This window comes from Panicum virgatum, chromosome 5N (genome assembly GCF_016808335.1).
Source record: "Panicum virgatum strain AP13 chromosome 5N, P.virgatum_v5, whole genome shotgun sequence".
Classification (NCBI taxonomy): Eukaryota; Viridiplantae; Streptophyta; class Magnoliopsida; order Poales; family Poaceae; genus Panicum; species Panicum virgatum.
In genome coordinates, this window is record NC_053149.1 from 68,501,257 (window position 1) to 68,521,399 (window position 20,143).

Here is a 20,143-nt window from a genome sequence, read left to right on the forward strand (position 1 = left end):
AGAGAAAGCACCGGTGCAATTCAACAACACGCAGAAAACCCCAACTAGCGAGAAACCTACTCACCGGTTGAACCGACGACCTCGAACTCGAGCGTCGGTTTAACCGGTGTTAGGAAGAAATCCAGTCCAAGCCCAGAAACTCTATTTTCCTCTCGGCTCGATCCAAAACTCACAGTTTAAGGGATCAAATCAAGTCCAAACCTTACCAAATTTTGTAGGCATGATCACAAAGGGCTTGTGAACATGTCCACGCAAGGAATTGACGAATCACTCCATGGTTTGGGGGGAATCGCAGGTTTAGTGAACAAGAACGGGGTTTTCTCAAAAACGTAAAAAGCTCAAGAACTAAGATCCTAATGAGCTCGTGATTTCCAGAGGATTTGCACTAGACAAGAAGGGTTAGAATCACGTCAAAGAGCTCAAAGAACTACACCAATCTCGCACTTCATGATCCAACAAACGAAATCACAAATCGTCACAACCAAAACATGAAGCGTATGAGATTGAAAACTTACTCCAATTCCCAGAGGGCACAAGGAGGGAAGGGCCTCCTTTCCCACGAAAATTCAGTACAAGATCTTCACAAATCCATGGCTAAAATCCTACCTAGAGGAGAGAAGGGAGGAAGAACATGGAGGGAGAAGAGAAGAGGAGGGAGGCTGGCGGCTGGCTCTCTGTTTTGCTTTCACGTTCTGTCCAGCACCCGACCCAGGAGAGGAGGGCGCCCCTTTTGTCCAGGCGCCACCCACTCCCTCTCCCCCTTTGCTTCTCCTCCAAGCCTTTCTCTAAAGACTAAATTACCCCTAAGTGCTAGAATTAAACTAGAAAGCCCTTAGGGGCAAAACCGGAAAAGATACATTAAAGACCATCCGATGGCTGAGACGACTTGGAGAAGTTTGCTTCGACCCAACGCAATTCCTCTGATGTCGCCACGCGTCCTTCTAGAATCTTCACAGGGGCAGTTTTGGGAAAACCGCCGAAACCGAGTTCGGGTGCGGTTTTGGAGGAACCGCGAAACCTACCCGCGCGATGTTTCCAGGCACACCCGCCAAGCCCGATGTCGCCACGTGTCCGACCTCCCGCCAGAACCCTAGCGCTTTCGTCATCCCTGACGCCATCGCCATCTCTCTCCGACTCGGCCGACGTCGACGCATCTCAGCCGTTGGTTTTTCCCGAGCTACCAACAAACTCCACGACGTCCCGCCTTGGCGCCAGGAGTGGATCGCCACGCGGCCTAGCAGTGGCCCAAGCATCTGGGCCGTCCTTCTCCACCGCACGGTCATCCGGTCGGGCCTCCAACGCCACCGCAAGGTCTCCCGCCTCCGCATGGTCGTCGAGCTCCCGGCCACCGCAACGCCGCCGCATGGTCCATCGGCACGCGCCTCGCTCTTGTCCAAACCATCTCGCTGCCACCGCGCCATCCATGTACCTGCACACCACAGACCAAGAACTGGCGCAATCTCCACAGAGTCGCGACTACACACAATTAGTCCACTCCACGTGTTGGCAATCACTCATCACACCAAGGAGCAGGCCTCCACTGCCTCTCAGTTCCAGAGCATGATCGCGCAAAGGAATTGTTCTCCCTCTTGTTCCGCTCTTCAGGTGGGGCCAAATAGTAGCCTTTTTGTGGAGCCCTTCTGTCACGGCTACCACTGAAGACTTTGTCAAGCACATTCAGTCATTCAGATTAGTAGACTGGAAGTGGAAGGTCCATGAAATGTAAATTCAGGGTGATTGCATTTCGCTGAACTCATTATTAATTTACCATCATTCTAAAACTTTACCCAAAATAGGAATTTCGCGTTTCTTAACAAATACTCGCAGCCGTTAGTTTGGAACAAATGCATGGATCACTCATGGGCAGAAGACAGGGTGTAAACGAGTGGCAAGAAATCAGAGCTCAGTTGCTGCAGCCTGCAAATGGCAAGATTGAGTGGTCAGAAGCAGTTTTGTCCTAGCTCTGCTATCTGCTCCACCTCCACTTGTACAGTGTATATGGCTGCAATACTAAGGCAAGCGAATGTCAACTGTTGAGGGAGCATATTATCTTATCTTGGTACAGGATTTCGTATATTTTAATCTGTATTCTGCATAACCAAATGAGCGAAAGAGATGTGCATATTAATTTAATCGGATATTCTCTTGTCCACAGACCAGAGTCTTGTCGGTCTGTGGTTCTTCGAAAAAAAAAGAAAAAGAAAAGAGTACTGTCGAATGTCGATCTCCGATGTGCACTAACAGCGGTGTCAGTTTAGCCACATCTAAGGACTGCAAAGACCAACTTATGCAGATAATACCACTGAATGAACTGATGATTGGTGAATCATGTGCTGCTTATCTGCAGACAGAAAGATAGTTACATCACATATAGTACGAGCTCATTGCTTGCCAGAATTCAGGTTTGGGTGTCAGACGATGAGAAGCAACATAACTTCATAGCTCACAAAATTTCAACAGATCTGAACAAGAAATAACATATTGAAACACACCGCCAACAACAGCATGTTTGCTCCATGTCCATGTCCAGTTCAAGCGGCCATAGGTTGTACATTAAAGCAGAAAACAAAGCTAGAAGAGACCAACGTTCTCCTATCCTCTACGAGACCACACCAACCAACAGATGCGCCCAGACCATTTGGTCGACCTCAAGAACTACGCTGTGCGGCAAACCAGAGGATATCTTCGCTTGCATCTCAGGATGCATACACTGGAACTCATCCAGTCGCAATGGTGTTCCCCGCTTACAGTTGGACTTCCCTGCCATATACCCAGCTGAAGGGCATTGTGCCAGCTTTCTTGGCTCTGCTTTGGGCCCTCTCGTCCAGCCTCCTGATCCTTGAAGCAAGGGTGCAAAGGTAGTCCTGGGCCTTGTTCCCCTCACCAGACAGACCAGTCAGGTCTGCCACCTTCCACCTGTTGACAAGGAACTCAAGGATGTCGGCGTAGTCCCTAGCGGTGTACACACCAAGCCTCTGTGCGACCATGGAGAAGTGCTCAAACAGCTTGTCGTCCTGCCCGTCAAACATCAGGTGGGCAGGCATGGAAATCTTCTTCTTCATCATGTCAGCCAAAGCAACGACAGTGCCATCAGGGTCAATCTCAAACAGCTTCTCAACAATCTTGGTGTATGCAGTTTCATGCCGCTTCTCATCTGAAGCGATGATACCACAGATCTGCGCGAGCTTCAGGTCACCATAGTCCTTGGCATGGCGAGCAGTGTTCCCATGTGAGATGAAGGTCGCACGCTCTTGGAATGAGGTGTAGATGAAGCCAAGGTAAGGATTGTTCTCAGTCCTTGGATCCTGAAAAGGGCACATCAGATGAAGCCAAGGTAAGGATTGTTCTCAGTTATTTATAACCAGCAGCCAAGACAGAAAATTTCCAAAGTGAGAGAAAGAATTAACTAATGACACAGCTGAAAATTGAACCACTACTTGAAAATTTTCACAACAAAGGTCACAAGTATGGTGCATATAGTAAATAAACATCATAAAAAAAATCATGAAAGAACCAAACTCTCAACTAACCAAAATAAACACTTTGGAAGCATGAATAGCTGATGGTAAGAAACGTTAAATAGGTAAGAAAAATTGGAAAAAGGAGGAAGAATATGTTACCATTCCGGAGCCAATAAGATACTGAATTGTCTTCTCAATTTGCCTCATATCCACCCTCCCAGTGAGGTACAGATATTTGTTTAGGAGGTCACCATGCCGGTTCTCCTCAGCAGTCCATGCCCTTGTCCAAACTGCCCAGCCGGTGGGGCTTGCACCTGTCTCATCCCTGACACCATCGAGGGTGTTAAGCATAGTCTGGTATGTTGGAAGAGCTTCCTCAGTAATCATGTCTCCGACCAAACAAACTAAGTAATCATCAGGGATTTCCTTGGCACGTTCTCTGAGCTCCTTAACTTCATCATGAAATCCTTCAGATGCTGGGTCAGGGAGGAAATCCTGTGGCTGCCAACACTTCTCGACTGGCTTGAGATGAGTCAAGATGTTATCTCTAGCCCAGTCATCAAGAGACTTGAATATTTCAATCTTCTGGGGTGGCATTGAATGTGTAACCTGGACATGTACCTCCCTTGGAGGAGCAAATGACTTCTTAACCTCAACCCTGGAACAGTTTAGGTGAAGAGGTATGATTAGTTATCAATTACATGGTGGCTCCATCACTCGCTATTCACGTAAGCAAATCTGGAACAGGTGAGCTCGTGGTTCAAAAATTCAGCCAGATAACATGCAGAATTCAAGTCACTAATGAAACGACCGCAAACCACATCTAAGCCCCAGCAGACCTGCACTACTTGCCAGTTTGTTTCCATTGAGAATATTTATAAGCACTCAGATATGCAGACCATTTTGCTGGCTCACATTGGTATGTATAAGGTATGCATATGCTAATGTACTGTATTGCATCAGATAGGCACACAGATGTTTCATATCTATAACTGCGCCGACATGTAAACTGGCATACTTGTTCTCCAATGTATTGAATATAAAAATACTGTGTAAGCAAGCCTGGCCTTAAAATGATTTCAATGGAATCCCGTGCACATGTAAACTGGCATACTTGTTCAATGGAATCCCATACAAATTATGATGTGATCCCCACAAAGTACATACTTCAACAGATCACTGTCCCTTAGATTTATATTAAAAAAACACACACACAAAAAGTTCCAAAGGTGTAAATAAGACGGGTGCAACTAGTCAACTATGGTTCTCTAACCTTACATCCAAATCGATTACAAAAATCAACACGTGGCTCAAAGTAGCCTTGACTAAGCTAGAATTAGCAGGAAAACCTACTTAGATAAACTTCACACAGCAATACCTATGGTATCGTGGTTTCTGAACCACCTCTTAGTAAATAAATAAATAAGTTAACAAATATGTCCCAGAATAGAACCCTGGATGGGCTTCCGTTTTCAAATTAATATGCCTATGACATAGCAGAAGCAGTTTATTTTATCCAACGTTGGACGGTATTTATTGACTTCATAAACCCTGTCGGCCCAAGCAGATGAACAACAAAGAGCCGCCACGAACCAGCAACCCAAGAGCTCAATGGTCCTGTGGGGGAGAGTCAAATTAAATTCCACCAAACTAGACCACCAAAAAAATGGTACGGGCTACAGAGCTACCACATCGAACAACCTCGACAGCAAACAGGCATCTTCACCTCCGACGCAACCTACACAAAACCATGATGGGCACCCCCGTGGACATTTGCACTGAACCACAAACTTCTATAGCCAGCACAACCACTACATCGGCGCAGTGCAACTGTGCACGGTGATATATGGTACCAAGGCCTCCAACAATTCTAGAATGCAAGCCATTAAGAGATACACCGAGAGGACGAGCTGCCAGGGTCCCCTCTCAAGTTGAAGGTCCAAGGTAAATTTAATGCCGAGGAAACACGGCATCAAAAGAAATCTGAAAGGGACCAGCACAACGGAAAGGGGCTCGCTTCGCTTGCGGTCGACGGCAAAGCAACCGAACGCGGCGCCAGAACGGCGCCGGTCCCCCGCCCCCGCCGCGAGAGAAAACGACCGACCCATGCAGAACTTAATGGCCAGGCTGCAACCTTCACGCCTGATCTGCCGAGACAGCGAATGGTGTCGCCCGTGTGAGGACGTCGCGGCCACCGAGACCAGGGGAGTTCGGCACAGGCAGGAGCGAATCTGACAAGCCTGACACGGGGGCCGACCCAGAACGACGAGAACGAAAAGGAGAACAAAAAATCGAATCTAATTCAATTCAACATTGCACCCGGAGGCGGCGGCAGACCTCGCGATTATGACGCGGCAACGCCGGATTACCAATCCGGCACGAACGCGCCTAAATCCTTCCTGCTCAGTGGCGCAGATAGATAGAGAAAGCGGCTCATCCAATCCGAGGAACCAATCTATCTATCAATGGGAGGAACACGGACTCCGAGAGGCGAGGGGGCCGCGAGCCAGGCCCCGAGCGGCTTACTTGGTGGAGACGGTGGAGGGCGTGGAGGCGACGGCGAAGACCCTGACGCTGCCGGTGCGGCGGCGGCGGCGGGCAGCGAGGGGCGGGGAGAGGCAGAGCGTAACGTCGTTGAGGCGGAGCGCCATCCTGGAGGCCATTGGGGAGCCGCGCGGTCCGCCGCCAAGGAGCAGGGCGCCGCCGCCGCTGCTGCTGCTGCTGCTCGTGGCCGAGAGATTGGGATGTGGGTGGTGGTGGTGGCGAGCGCGAGCGGAACAAACGGCGGTACGAGAGATGGGGTGCCCCGCGTGCGATCTCCACCTCAGGTTTGGCCGTTTGGGTTTTGCAGACGGCTGGCCTGGATGCCACTCGGCACGGGCGCCGTATTTATGTCCCTTTCCACCCCTGGAATGACCGTTTCGCCCCTGCGATTTCACTCTCACCTTCTACTTTGCTACTTCTTGTCATTTCTCCGTCTCGGAGCAATGATAATAATTTAGTCCGCTGCTGATTGTAATAATACTTGCAGTCTACCTCTCAGTCCATTTGTATAGTATTTAGTCTATTCGTCATTAATGTATGGCCCACATATCTGTCTCATAAGTTTTTTTTGGTTTTGTGTCAAAACCGGTTGTAAGTTTACAGCCCGCTTTCTCTCTCATCTATCTCATCATTCAGTCTGTTTACAGCCTGTTATAATACTTATTCTCACTAGTCAAATTGTTCTTCTCTTTCACCAAGGTGGCTAACCGGCTATGCTAAACCTTCGGCTTAGTACTTTGAGTGGGAATTAAGAAAGGGAAGCACACGTCTCTCCTTCTCAAGAGACAAGCCGTCGTGGCCGCCTTAGGAGTATCGAAATTCTCTAGATCCCCGTAGATATTCGCTCCACCCTTTGAAATTGCACGCCCTTGATGGAACATGCATGTATAGCAACAAATTGATCTTTTGGATGACATGCAGCGCTCTCTCCGTAACACATGTACACTCAAACACGATTATCATTTAATGTGACAATTATTTTTCATGCGAAAGCTATGATTTTTTTTACACAAAAAATGTTAACAGTGTTTGTTGTTTGTTGTGGTGGAACATTTCTGTTTGGATTTGAGTCTTGTTCTTTAGTAAAAAAATGAGACGTGTGATGACCTCATCAATCTAAAACCAGAGGATCATATTTGTTTTAGGTCTCATTTGGTTTTTAAGTAGTCACATTGAATATTTGAATGTTAATTCGAAAGTTCGGATGCCAACTTAATATAAAACTAATTGTATAAGTTGCAATTAGAGCTCTAGATGAATTTATTAAATATAATTAATACATAATTAGCGAATGGTTACTCAATTAGTAGTCAAATTATGAACTAATCAGGCTTAATAGATTTGTCTCATAATTAAGTCATGACTTATAAAATTAATTATGTAATAAGTCTATATTTAGTACTTCTAATTAGTGTTTAAATAATACAATATGACGAGACTTATGACTTAAACTGAAAAAACAAACGAGACCTTTATGTTTAGATCCAAAAATTTTACACAAAAAATGTCGTATCGAATATTTGGACACATGCATGGAGTATTAAATAAAATCTATTTACAAAATTTTTGCACGGATGGGTTGTAAATCGCGAGATGAATCTAATGCGCCTACTTAATTCATAATTTGCAACATTGGTGCTACAGTAACCATCCATTAATCATGAATTAATTAGACTCATTAGATTCGTCTCGCCATTTACAATCCATCCGTGCAAAATGTTTTGTAAATAGATTTTATTTAACACTGCTAAATAGCAAGATTTTCTTTAAAACTTTTTTGCCAAATGAACTAAACACTAATGTAGACATTTGACATTTCCCTAGACTAAACAGTGTGTGTGTGTGGGGGGGGGGGGTAACTGAAACGTGCGGCCGTTCTGCGGCCATGCTGAAAATCGCTGTCTCTAGCAGCGAATAAAACGCTTGGAGAAAGGAGAAAAACGAGTACGGGAGGGTGGGTGGGATAATTGTCTCCGGTCGAGTGCTGGGCAAGATCGCCTTTGGACAAGATTTCCGAAAGGCAAGTGTGCTGCCTTGGATTAACGAGGAGATCACTTCTGAAAGACCCCCCGCTGGTGGGCAAAAGCCTCAGGGAGTCAGGGGCACCACCGTCCCCTCGAGAATCCTGCGAATCTTCACGGCCGGGCCCGGCCTAGATTTTCACCAGCGCAGCGAGAGCCACCGTGCACCCCCACAGTCCCACGGTCCACGGCGGGGCACGTCTCGCTTCGCCAGTTTCGCCTCAGTGACTGGCTCAGTCAGTACAGTACCCCGCGCTGACGCAGGGGAGCGTCGGGACGGGGGGCGGTGGTGGCAGTATAGTAGGTGGCGATCGGCGGGCAGCGCCGCGCCAAAGGCACCGGACGTCGTCTCCCGCTCCGGGCCGCGCGGCACTCGCGTCACGTCTCGGCACGGCCGCGCGCCGAGGCCACGGCACGCAGCCCCATGCCACGCGGCTGCGGCGGCGCGGCGCGGGTGTCCACTGTCCAGCCAGCCAGCCACCGCGACACGAGGCGCCCCGGTGACAGGTGTGCGGTGGCTCCGCGCCTCCGCGGGAAGTCCGTGTCCAGCCACCGCCCGCTGCCCTGCGTGTACGTGGGACGTGGCTGGCGCGCGGCGGCCGCCGCCCCGCAGCAGCAAGAGGCCAAAAGAGGAAAAGAGCGCGGCGCAGGGGGCAGAAGCGTACGCCCTGGCCGGTAAAAACAAGCGCTTGTCTTCACGCGGGCTGCGGACGGCGGCCACAGCCGGGTTCCGGTGCCGTCGATGAAACCGAGGCTGGCGGCGACGGATCGGAGAGAGACGGGAGGACAAGAGTACCCGGAGCGGAATGATACGGATCCCATCCACGCCGGCGCAGGCGCCCGGCCACCAGATCGCGATGTGCATGTAGGACACGCTGCTCCGGCTCCGACCGACAAGTGTAGGCTCTGCCGGTCTCCCCGCTTTGTCTCGGCTCGTCGGCGAAGGCACGGCTCGAGTGCTATGCGCCTGTGCCAACTCCGTGTCTCCGCGCAAAGGCGTGCATTGACTAGTGCTGTGCCTGTGTGCTCCTGCCGTGTCCTGAACCTGAATCTCTCTGAATTCCAACCTACCTTTCGCAAATCAAGAAGAAATCGTTTGAGATGGATCATGGATGGGCAAAAGCGGTAGGAGCGATTTCAATAGAACAAGTTGTAGAAAGTACGAAGGCGGGTGTCATGTCATGTCAAAAATAGAAGGAAATTCAGAATTGCTTTGCTTGCGAGCAACCGAAGGACATGAACAAACCGACGGCCCAAGAACTCGGACCGAGCCAGGCAACATGAGAAGAACGGCCCACAGTCCTCGCATTTTTCCTTTCCTTTTCAAATACGGCCACTTGAGGGCTGTATATTATTCAGTCCTTTGCTCTTACCAGTACATTTTTCCACTGTGTTCCTGTACTGAACTACTGATGGAAACGTTAACCACGCTGAGATCTAACAATGGAAGTCTGGATTTTGAGCCTGATTGGTTTGCTACCAAAATTTTGGCAAGCCAAAATATAGGCAAAAAATTTGCTATTATTTTGGTAAACTAAATGTGAGATATTGACAGCTTTTGGTAGCAAACCAAGTGTTGGCCAAAAAATTGGCAACTTTTGTCTAACCAAAATATTGGCATGCCAATAATTTGGCAGCCAACCAATCAGGCCCTTTGTACCACATCAGATTCAAAGCATGCACAGCAACTCAACTATACTCTATACATGGAAAGAGCAAGCTAACATCCATAAGTACATTTGGCAGCATGCAAAATGGAGTGGACTCCCAGGCAAGTCCCAATCCTTATTTGAACCGTCCAACGAATGCAACAATATACCACCAAGTCCTGCGCTATGCAGACCAAGAATATCTAAAACTCTCCAAACGAACCAACAGACTAACCAAGTGCAGTTTACAGTTCGGTGCAAAGCGTGCACCCAGGGGCGACCACCAACCAATCAACCAAGCACAGTACTGTACATTACGGTGTGGTGCATCAAGCCATCAAGAAGTTGTCGGGCTGGAGCAGGTGCTCCGGGTGGCGGCATTGAAGATATCGGTATAGCCCACCACGCCGACGAGAACGCCGTCCTCCTCCGACTCTGCATCCGTCACCCAAACGTGCGTGGCCCGGTGAGACAGCATCTGTGCCATGACCGCCGCGAGGGTGCTCGTGCTCTTGCAGGTCAGTGGCGTGCTCCTGCCCCGGTGGAACGAGCTCCGCATCCGCCACGCCGACATCTGGTTCGCCTGGAAACCGATGCTCCTGCTGCTGAACTTCTTCGCCCTGGGTGAGCGCCCAGGACTGATTTCTTCCACTGGTGATGATGGGCTGACAGGAGGCTCCGGGAGGACAGACATGGACATCGCTGCATTCTCATCAGCGCCAATGACAAACTGCCCGGCTGACAGGTTTGCCAGCGCCCATGCTGCTGAAACATAGTCACATTTCCACAGTTTGTAAGTAGATATGTCGCCTAGTATCTTACGAGTTCCATCTGGCATCGTTTCCACTACAGCAACGGCGCATGGGTCCTGCGGGATCTTCTCAATTGCTTCCATGGCAGGCGCAGATGCTTCTACATAACAATATTGTGGATTGATGACTCCGAGGGAAGATATCTGAGTCAGTGGGATGGGCGCAAGAGCTCCAAGGCATCCAATTAGAAACCGGAGAACATCTTCCCTTGAAAGGCAGCAAAACTTGTCTGCTAAACCCATAGATGAGGACAGCTGTCTGCTGCTGCTGGCTGCATTTGGAGAAGTTGATTCCATATTCTTCAGCCACTTGCCATTATAAAGCACTGAAAACCTCTTGGTAATGCCTTTCCAGCTCCCACTCTTGCGAACAAGGAAGCGCTTCACTCCATGCCTCATGAGCTCCAGTGCATCAATCAGCCTTGGAAAACAAAAGAAACTTATAAGTAACAGGCAGTATGGACCATAATACATTTGAAAAGTTAAAGAAAAAAACAATGCAGGGAATATGGCATGAGTAGACTCTTTTCTGAAACAGAAAAAACATAACGGGAAATGCAGGTTCAGGTTGTGTAAACATTCAGAAGTTCTTTCCCTTTTTGCAATTGAACTATCTAGTTATTTGTTAGAATATGAGCTGTTGCCATTTCTGGGTATTTCCAAAAATCACTGACACGTGATTGTACTGCCTTGCATTTGCCATGCACTCATGGGCTCATGTATTGTATTTTACTCATGTATCGGTTACAGCATGTACAGCCTTCCACTGTTCCACACACCTTCATGTTTCTGACATTACATTGTGAAATGGACTCATGTCCCCACTTTGCTCCTCTTTAGGTAAACAAAATCAGAAAGACAAGTTCTGTGCCACATGAAACCCCATCCGGCTTGTGTGAGTTTGTAAGAGCATGCCAAACAACTGGAGCTGTCACCATCACATTACAACATGAAACTGCTGTTTTTCGTTTCATGAAGAAAACTTGCACAGCTCAGCAGATGATTGGGGTCTGTTATATACTGAAATTTATTCAGTTCCACCATTGCGCATTTGTAGCTACAAACTAAATATCAGAGTGTTTTTGTTTGTTTTCTGATATTGTACCATTCAGTTGCCAGTTTGTTCTGAAAATGTAAGCTCAGAAGTCATAAAATTCAAGAATTTACCGGTGCATGAAGTCGGATGCATATGAGAACAAATGGAACTGCCCTACCTATTTATAGTGACTGAGTAATATATTTTCGTGATGAACTAAATAATCTTTGTGGTGAACAAACACTTCTACATTACACTCATAGCCGTAATTAAGGTAGCTGATTGCCTTTTCATTGATGACTTTGTTTTGCCTATCAAACAAAAGCTTGAGGAATCTGTGAAGGAAGGGCTATACGCGCCTACGCTATTCCATACGAAAGTCCCATCCAACTCTTCTCATAGATTGTATTTGTAACAGAAATTGATGACCGTTTAAACTTTTGCTCTTTCAGGTTGTTCCCATGACGACTGATCAAATCTACATGGACACTAAGCGGCATACAGAAAACAAATCGAAGACCTGAAAGAGACATCTATGTTCATATTGAGTCTTAAGATCAATCCTAAACTCAAAAGATCAAATCTAAAGCAAAATGAAAGTCATATTCAGTTTGTCCAAAAAAATGCTGAATCAGCATTCTTTAATGCTGCCTCAAAATGAACATGATCTATCATGTGATGTGGACTACATTGATAAATACTAGCAACATGACGTAACAGACGTTATCCAAGCCTCAAAATCCATGACAAAGAGAGGAAGGTAGGCAGCTTGGGTAGTCAATTAGCATTTGCACTCTGCAACAGCAACCTGGAGTGGAACCCCGATCGAAGGAGTAAATTAACTACAAACCCATGTGATCTCTAAGAACAATTGAGATGGACTGAGGAACAAACTTTGCCCACATCGTCCTCGGAAGGTCAAACTACTACTACGATTTAGAAAAGACAAAGATGAACCACCAGATCCAATTAAAAAAGGCTAACGCTAAAGCAGTAAAAAAACAGTGATCCAGCAGAGCAGGAGCCGTAGTAAAAAAAACTTTTCCCAAAAAAAAAAGAAGACTAGAAGACATATCGGCGCACCGTAGGACGTGAAATTGCTTCCCTGACAGATGCCTATAGATAGATACACATAAAGGCACTAGTTGAACATGATTCAGCGGCCAAAACATGGGAAGATTCAATTCCGCTCACTGATCAGTGAAAAACACATGGAATCGCGCGCGTATTGATCGGTTCAATAATTACCGCGTATGATTGGATTCTAGATATTGGGCATAAGCATCCCAATGGTAACGAATCAGTCGAAGTACGCACTCGGAACCGAATTTTCTGGATATAGGACAGCAGCTAGAAGAGATCGCGCTTTATAAACCACGGATCAAGCAGAGACCTCACCTGGTACCCGGATCGATCTCCCTGAGCAGCCCGGGATTGGGCTGAACGACCTCGCCGACGACCGCTCGCATGGCCCGGTCCCCGATCCCTGCGGCGGCCACGAACGCGGCGATGTCGAGCGCGGAGATCATCCCGATGAACCTGGCCCCGGACGGCGGGTCGTCGGGCGTGGCCCGCGGGCGCCAGACCGGCACGGCGCCCTCGGGGCTGGAAGCGATGGCGCGCGCGGCGTCATCGAGCGTGTCGGTGTCGTGGAGCTCCGCGACCTCCGGCTTGCCGACGGTGAGGTCGCCGACGACGTGGTGGAAGAAGACGGCGGCCATACGCGGGCGCGCGCGGGGCGCCTGATGGGGCTATAAGAGCGAGTGGAGGAGGAGCAGGTGGAGCAGGAGGCTGGAGGGGCCGAGGCTGGGTCTGGGTCGGGGTCCGCCTCCTGCAGCGGGGGCGGCGAAGGAGAAGGAGGCGGGGCGGTCACCGGCGGCGCGGGTGTGGGGATCGCCGGCCATGTCGGTGGGAGGGAAAGCCCATTAAAAGCCAGGGGCAGGGGGAATTGCGGGCGGCGGAGTCCGACGAGCGCTGGGCTCCGGTGAACGAACGATGGGAGGCGGGGGCGATGCGAATGCGGGAGCGAGACGAGACGCGAGAAACACGGCCGAGCGGTGGGGTGGGGGTGGCCGCGCAGGGGAAGGGGAGAAGATGATGACAAAGGGTGTGGGTGGGCAGCTAATGCGGGTGCTTAAGCTTAAATTGGCTCCGACGCTTTAAGATTCGGGACGCTGGCGATTCTGCGAGGAAAGAAGGGGAGAAGAAGAAAAGAAGGGGAGGAAGAAGATGAGAAGAAAAATGAGCCTTTTTTTAGGTGTGTTTGTTAGATTCGTCACCGGATTTGCTTAAGGACTTGACGATGATTGGTTAGTACAGTATCATACGGCATGGTTGTGGAGCTTTCGCTCATCTTGCTCGGCGAGGTTGGTGTACGTTTATACTAGTGACTCTAATACTTTTTTCCTTTTTAACGTGTTATCGTGATCGTAGACTCTTGTCTGTTTTCTCTCTCTTTTTAACGGCATTGGATAATGCTTTTGAAAATAAAAAATAACAGTTTCAATAAAAACGATCGACCAAAGTGCTAGAGTGATGGAAAACAAAACTATCATCACCAGAGACTGAAACAGACGATTACTTCTGAGGTCAGATCTGTGTGCCATTTATTGGTTGTATATATCCCCCACACCCTGTGGATATAGAGACCAGTTTATCCTTTATTAAAAGTATAGAGCACAACGGATATAATTATCATAACCAACGGCGTTATCACCGCCAGAGAATGAAATATGATTAGTTTCAAGGGCGGATCCGCACGCCACCAGAAAATTTTCCACCGGTAGGACAAATTTTATGTACGTCAAAATGCATGTCATTATTGGTCCCCAGACATTCTCATCAGACATACTACTTTAAACCCACTTGCGAACGTCACCTTGGTTTTTTTTTTCTCGGCTAACATCTACTATCGTTTTCGGTCGTTTTGTTGTCTCCGTTAGCCCTGTCGATGAATCGATGTACGTCAGAGCGGTCGCCTATTTTTTTAAACAAATAACACTCGACGAGTGCGTTTCTATTGATATAGCAGAAAAATACAAGGTTATGTCCCTGGAAGGTCATAACCAGGTACCAAAAAAGAAAAAACACACCGACGGGTTGAACTGAGACATCAACACGCGCCAAACTTAACTCTACTCAACAACTCAGCCTGGTCGGATTGGGACATCGACGCAAGCCGCACAACTCATCTGCACGAGACAACTGAGGCCGATCGAAAAAGCACCGCACGACAAACGCAGCAAAACCGAAGTTTTTTCCCGACACCCACCAAACATCCACACTCGTGTAGTTGTCGAGAACCTTCATATGTGACCCTACATTGACAGGGAACCCAAAGAGGACGGTATTGCACCAGGAAGACCACCGCTATGCGAGAACCTCTGCCGCCATACCGCTGCAACAACACCCTCCACCTGACGGAGTGAAACCACCGAAACCGAGCCTCTCGTAGGCTGCCTCGCAGCCACTACCACGAAACACAACGTGCGGGGGCCTCACCGCATCCGCCGTTGGACCTCACTCTCATCGCCTCGAAGAAACACCACGCGCGGGAGCCTTGCCACACCCGCCACAATACTCCACGACACGGTTCCGTTTCTTTTGTCACCATCAGAGGCGAAGAGTAAAGTTGCCCCACTTCCCCGGATCTCCAACAACGCCGAGCCGCCACCCCAGGCCAACTTCATCTCTTTGCTTTACCCACGAAACATAATCTCCACCACCATGGCCGCAAGCCGAAGATGTCGCTTGCGCCGTCTTCCGATGATGTAACGCACCGGATAACTCAGCCAAGCTAAACAACCCACCGTGGTCCGCTGCAAGCCAAGTCGTCCCTGGTGTCGACGCCGCAAGCCAAGTAAAAGAATGGCATCACGTATGATCCAAGGAAATTGGAAACAAATCGCCCAATCGTCTTCCTGCTCGATTGCAGTAATCCGTCCGACGTGTCAATTGGTTGGCACGCCCAATCGCCAACCTTATCCATCGCCAATCACAAGTCTGGTTTGGCCTGGTTGGAAAAAAAAAACAAACCGAACGCGCGGCACAATCATGCATGATCGAGGGCAGTTTGGGTCGCGGATCGGCCCCGCGGCGCACCGAAAGGACGTTTTTTCTTCCGGCCGTGCTGACTTGTCATGGAACTGCCGAGGAGGGACGGAGACCTGAGACCTCACCTAACCTCGATGCGTGGCTTGGCTGGAGGCACGGCGGCGTGGGCAGGCGAGCACGACGGCGATAGGCGGCGACCGGACTGTGTGCTCCGGTGGCGTGTGTGCCTCCGACTGGTGATCGCCGTCGATCGGATCCGAGGCCGAGCACGCGCCTTTGCAGACTGCAGTGAGTGACCGGCGGACGGGTAGAATCTAGAAACCGGCCAGGCAGTGGTTGTGGACGCGCCACGGCGATCCCATGAGGCCATGACCCATCCCATCCCGCCCGACTCGCAAAACTACGACGGCCACACGCCCACACGCCAGCAGGCTGACGTGCCCGGGGGCACGTCGAGCGAGACGCGCCGCAGCCGCCACGCAGTGACGCAGGCGTGGGATGCAGCGCCGGGCGGGCGCGGGTGCGTCCGCAACGGATCCAGAAGCGCGCGTCACTCTTCTTCTCCGCGAGCTCGCCGCCGGAGTTCGGCGATAGGGTTGCCGGCATTCCAATAGACTCCAGGTCTCCAGCCTTAAAAAGGAGAGGGAGGGGGTGGTAGAGAGGTCTGACGGCGGTGGCGCGGTGCGGCTAGGCGGCGGGAGCCACCGACCGCCGATTTTCGGGAAGACAACCGGTGGATCAGGCATCGACCGGGGGAGCACGAGAAGCTGTCGGCGGCGGCGGCGGCGGCGGCGGGAGTCAGCTGCTCGTGGGCCGCAGCTAGCCTTCAGCGACGCGATCGCTCATAGTCGCTAGTCGGACTTAAGTTCCCGAGCGGGCCCCGGTGCATCGCCTGCGGTCTGGGCTGGTGCGCCTGCGCGGGAAATGGGCCGCGATATGAGCTGCCAAGCCGTGGGAAAAACGGCCCGTTATATCGATTTTCCCACTGGGGAACGGAACGATCTTGCTTGTGGGCTGGTTCTCACTAGGTCGCCGGCGGAGGCCTGTGGGCCTCATGCAGCAATCCATGCCGGCCTCTCAGTTCTAGACTCTGAGGAGCATACACACAGCTTCTGCAGTAGTCGCGTTGCTACAGCGCAACCTTTTTTTTTGTCGAAACGTCAAACATCACTTCATCACCTGAATACCTGATCACGAGCCGTTGGCAGCATGAAAGCCAGCTTGCAGATGAGCGTCCTGAGTCCCTGATCAATCAAGCATTGCATCAACCAAACACTTTCAGTCTTTCACGGCCACAGGTGAAACGAGCATCTTGTAACCCAGGATGTAACTGTCCAAACCGTTTAACAAAGCTCTCTCCTTTTTCGCAAAAGAAAAAAGAAAAAAGTGAAACGGGTGACTGTTCGAGATCTTTTCAGCTCATGGTCCCTGCCAGCCTCCTCCGTCTTCCCTGACTCGTAGGTTGTTTACTGACCATGACATCATTCACGAGCCATGACTCGACACAAGACAAGACGATTGGCCCTTGAATGAATCCTATTGTACGAGCATGCCATGTACACGATGCATCATCCACACCTAACGCGGAACATGTATTGGCTTTGTTTGGTTTGTTATAGAGTTTTTAGAATACGCGTCCCGAGCCGAGAATTTTGCACACATAGAGTACTAAATAAAGTCTATTTGCATAACATTTTTAGGAATGAATGTAATTTTTCGCGACAAATCTAATTATGGTAATTAATCAAAGACCTCATTAGATTTTGTCAGGGTTTCTAGCGCAGGGATTTTAAAGTTTGTTTGACATACTTAGGGCATCAGCAATGGGATGAAAAAGCAGTAATTAAGCAATAAATGCACCCCTATTACCTAGTAGCAAACACTGTGAAAGCAGACAAATGCACCCCTATTACCCGGTAGCAAACACTGTGAAAGCAGACAATAACTAATACCCGGTAGTAGCTCTATGACCCGGTAGTAAGAATAAAAAACAAATTATTCCCTCTCCTCTCAGTTTGCTCTCGCCTGCTGCCACTTACGCCTTATTTACTGGTAGGTAAAGATACAATGTGAAACTTTGAACAACTGCTACCTGCTTTTGTTGGATCCCACCATACTTACTGCTTTGTATAGACGATCGAGCTGCATGTCGTTTTCCGTCACCCAGACCCACCTACGGACCTACCTATCAAATAATCCAACCCAAATTACGCCATGCAAGTGGCACCCCTTCGCTCGTGTTCCCTTCCCCCCGATCACCCGCGGGCCGGATGCCCACATGACGTATCATCCGTGCCCATCTCCCTAACGATCGATCCGGTGGCGTCAGTCCATCGACTATCTTTTTTCATTGCCGACGCGATGTGTATGCATCTCACTCGGTGCTTGTTCGACGTGTCCTGGATTATTATTTCGGTCTCGGGAAAAAAATACGGCCTGCTTATTTCAGGGTGACTGTTTATGGGTTCAATAATGGAGACCCCATCTTGGACATGTCCGTTATTAATTCTACATATTTAAAAGTTTCTTTTTTTTGAAAGTTATATTTAAAAGTTTCATTCAGTGATTGTTCTTCACTGAATATATATTCGTCGCCACTTTTTTTTTAACAATTCGCGTATTTTTTGTCTGTCAGAAAAAAGTGACGGTCCGACTGGCATATATATATATATATATATATATATATATATATATATATATATATATATATATATATATATATATATATATATTTGTACCATGTCTTTTTCCATGTCACCTTGAATTTTTCTTCTCCATGTTGGCTCCTCTATTTTTGTCCTTCACATTTTGAGCGTGGAGATGGAGACAAAGAAAAGGTACTCATCAGCAGCCAGCATTGTTGTATCGTGCCACCGCCCAATGGCGATTGTCGGGCCTCTTCACACCTTACACCTATTATTAGGAATTTAGGATGGAGTACTGACTACCCGAATCTTCTGCAATTCTATTGGCACTGACACTGTTGGACACATCGGCAGGTTTCCGGGCGGTGTGCCAACACTGCTAACTCTCCACACGTCAACATGATAATTTCGTCTCTTGTAAGTAAAATAAAATACAATCAGGGTTGGAGGCGTGCACCAAGATCCTTGAATTGGATTAGCTTCCCGTTACCTGCCGCACGGGGCGTCCTGACCTGTGCACCGTATCGTGCAGGACAATCAGTTTTTCGCGACCGTGCCTGAGCACGTATTTCATTAAGAAGAAGCAGTTTACAGACAATTCTTGATGCGATCAAACCGTGCTTGACCGGCACAAGATCACAAAGGACTAAAAACAGAGAAAAGACTGAAAAAACACAGACAAACACCCAACAACCAGAACAAACACACAGCAGCAGAAGCAGGACGGGGGAGAACACCTCCAACCCTACAACCCTAATCGAGGCCGACCCAGCACCAACCAACAACTGAACCTGCAAAAGAAACTACATCGCCAAAGGTGCGAAGATCCGCAACACAATCAAGGTGGCAAAGCATCCACCCGACCAATCAACAACGGCGGCAAAACATCCGCCCGAAGAAAACTCCAACCAACGACGACGGCGGCAAAGCATCCGCTAGAGCAGTACAGCGGCAAAGCAACCGCCAACCGACGACCAACGCGACCTGGACGATGTAGAGGAACTAATCAAAGGCAGGCACAGAAGCGGATCCTCTCCGAGAAGGGCAATCGACCCCCACCGGCAAACAGGACAATCAGTTGACACTGCAGTCGCAGGGAGAAAGTACTATTTAATTTTTCTTCCGTGTTTAACATTCAGAAAGTAACCTGCATAAGGTTCAGATTTCTTATGGCCTGTTGGTAACTCTGAACTTTGAACAAAAACACAGTACAAGTGTCTGCATAACAACTATGACTACCTTTGATGTGTGGAAATGGAATTCAACACCTGATTGCAATGGAATCAGATATGCTACATGACCCGAGTACAAGAGAGGAGGCCATCCCATCTCTACATCCATCACATGAAGGATACGGCACGACACTAGGAGAGCGATGTCTGAAGCCTGAATTGAGCCGGGAATTCAACATCGATGTTGCTCTCTGCTAACTGCAGAACCCCGTGGCCCATGCCCAAAGATCACGCACGTCTCGCCAGCAAGCTGCAAGCCCCGCCACGCTCGCCGTCGTGGGTGGACGTCGCGCACTTGGGCGTGGTTCCAAAATGTCAAGGTCTATCCACGGCCCTGTCGCCATTCCGCTAGCTTAGTAGGACAGAGAGAGCGGACGACCCGACGGAACATGACAAAGAAATTTTTGTAAGCAATAAACTTCGCTTTCCTGGTGTATCAGCTGATTAACTGCTCCCCCAGCCCATCATATTTCTCTAGAATTTATGTAGCAGCTGGTTCGTGATTTGTTGAAAGGGCGACGTTTTTAAGTCATATGCATATCTCTACTACATAGATTTGAAAAGTTTTGGCTATAACCAAGGATTTGACACACCTTAAACCTATGTCACACGACTAGTTGGTCCGGTTGTCAGACAACACACCCGAGGAAATTGTTACTTTGGACATCAACATGGTCTTGGAAATATAGTT

General features: G+C 48.9%; 2 protein-coding genes across 2 annotated transcripts; both read right to left on the bottom strand.

Moving 5' to 3' along the window:
* Positions 1-2,409: 2,409 nt before the first annotated feature.
* LOC120674416 (stearoyl-[acyl-carrier-protein] 9-desaturase 2, chloroplastic-like) lies at positions 2,410-6,329 on the bottom strand. The gene is made up of 3 exons (XM_039955604.1): positions 5,988-6,329; positions 3,621-4,119; positions 2,410-3,305 (listed from the first exon to the last, which is right to left on the bottom strand). Exons 1-3 carry the CDS (start codon positions 6,122-6,124, stop codon positions 2,745-2,747), a joined length of 1,197 nt encoding a protein of 398 aa, XP_039811538.1. The 5' UTR covers positions 6,125-6,329; the 3' UTR covers positions 2,410-2,744.
* Positions 6,330-9,695: 3,366 nt separating this feature from the next.
* On the bottom strand, positions 9,696-13,654 carry LOC120674415 (CBS domain-containing protein CBSX6-like). Its single transcript, XM_039955603.1, has 2 exons — positions 12,921-13,654; positions 9,696-10,907 (listed from the first exon to the last, which is right to left on the bottom strand). The coding sequence occupies exons 1-2, from the start codon at positions 13,241-13,243 to the stop codon at positions 10,013-10,015; spliced, it is 1,218 nt and encodes a 405-aa protein (XP_039811537.1). The 5' UTR covers positions 13,244-13,654; the 3' UTR covers positions 9,696-10,012.
* Positions 13,655-20,143: the final 6,489 nt, after the last annotated feature.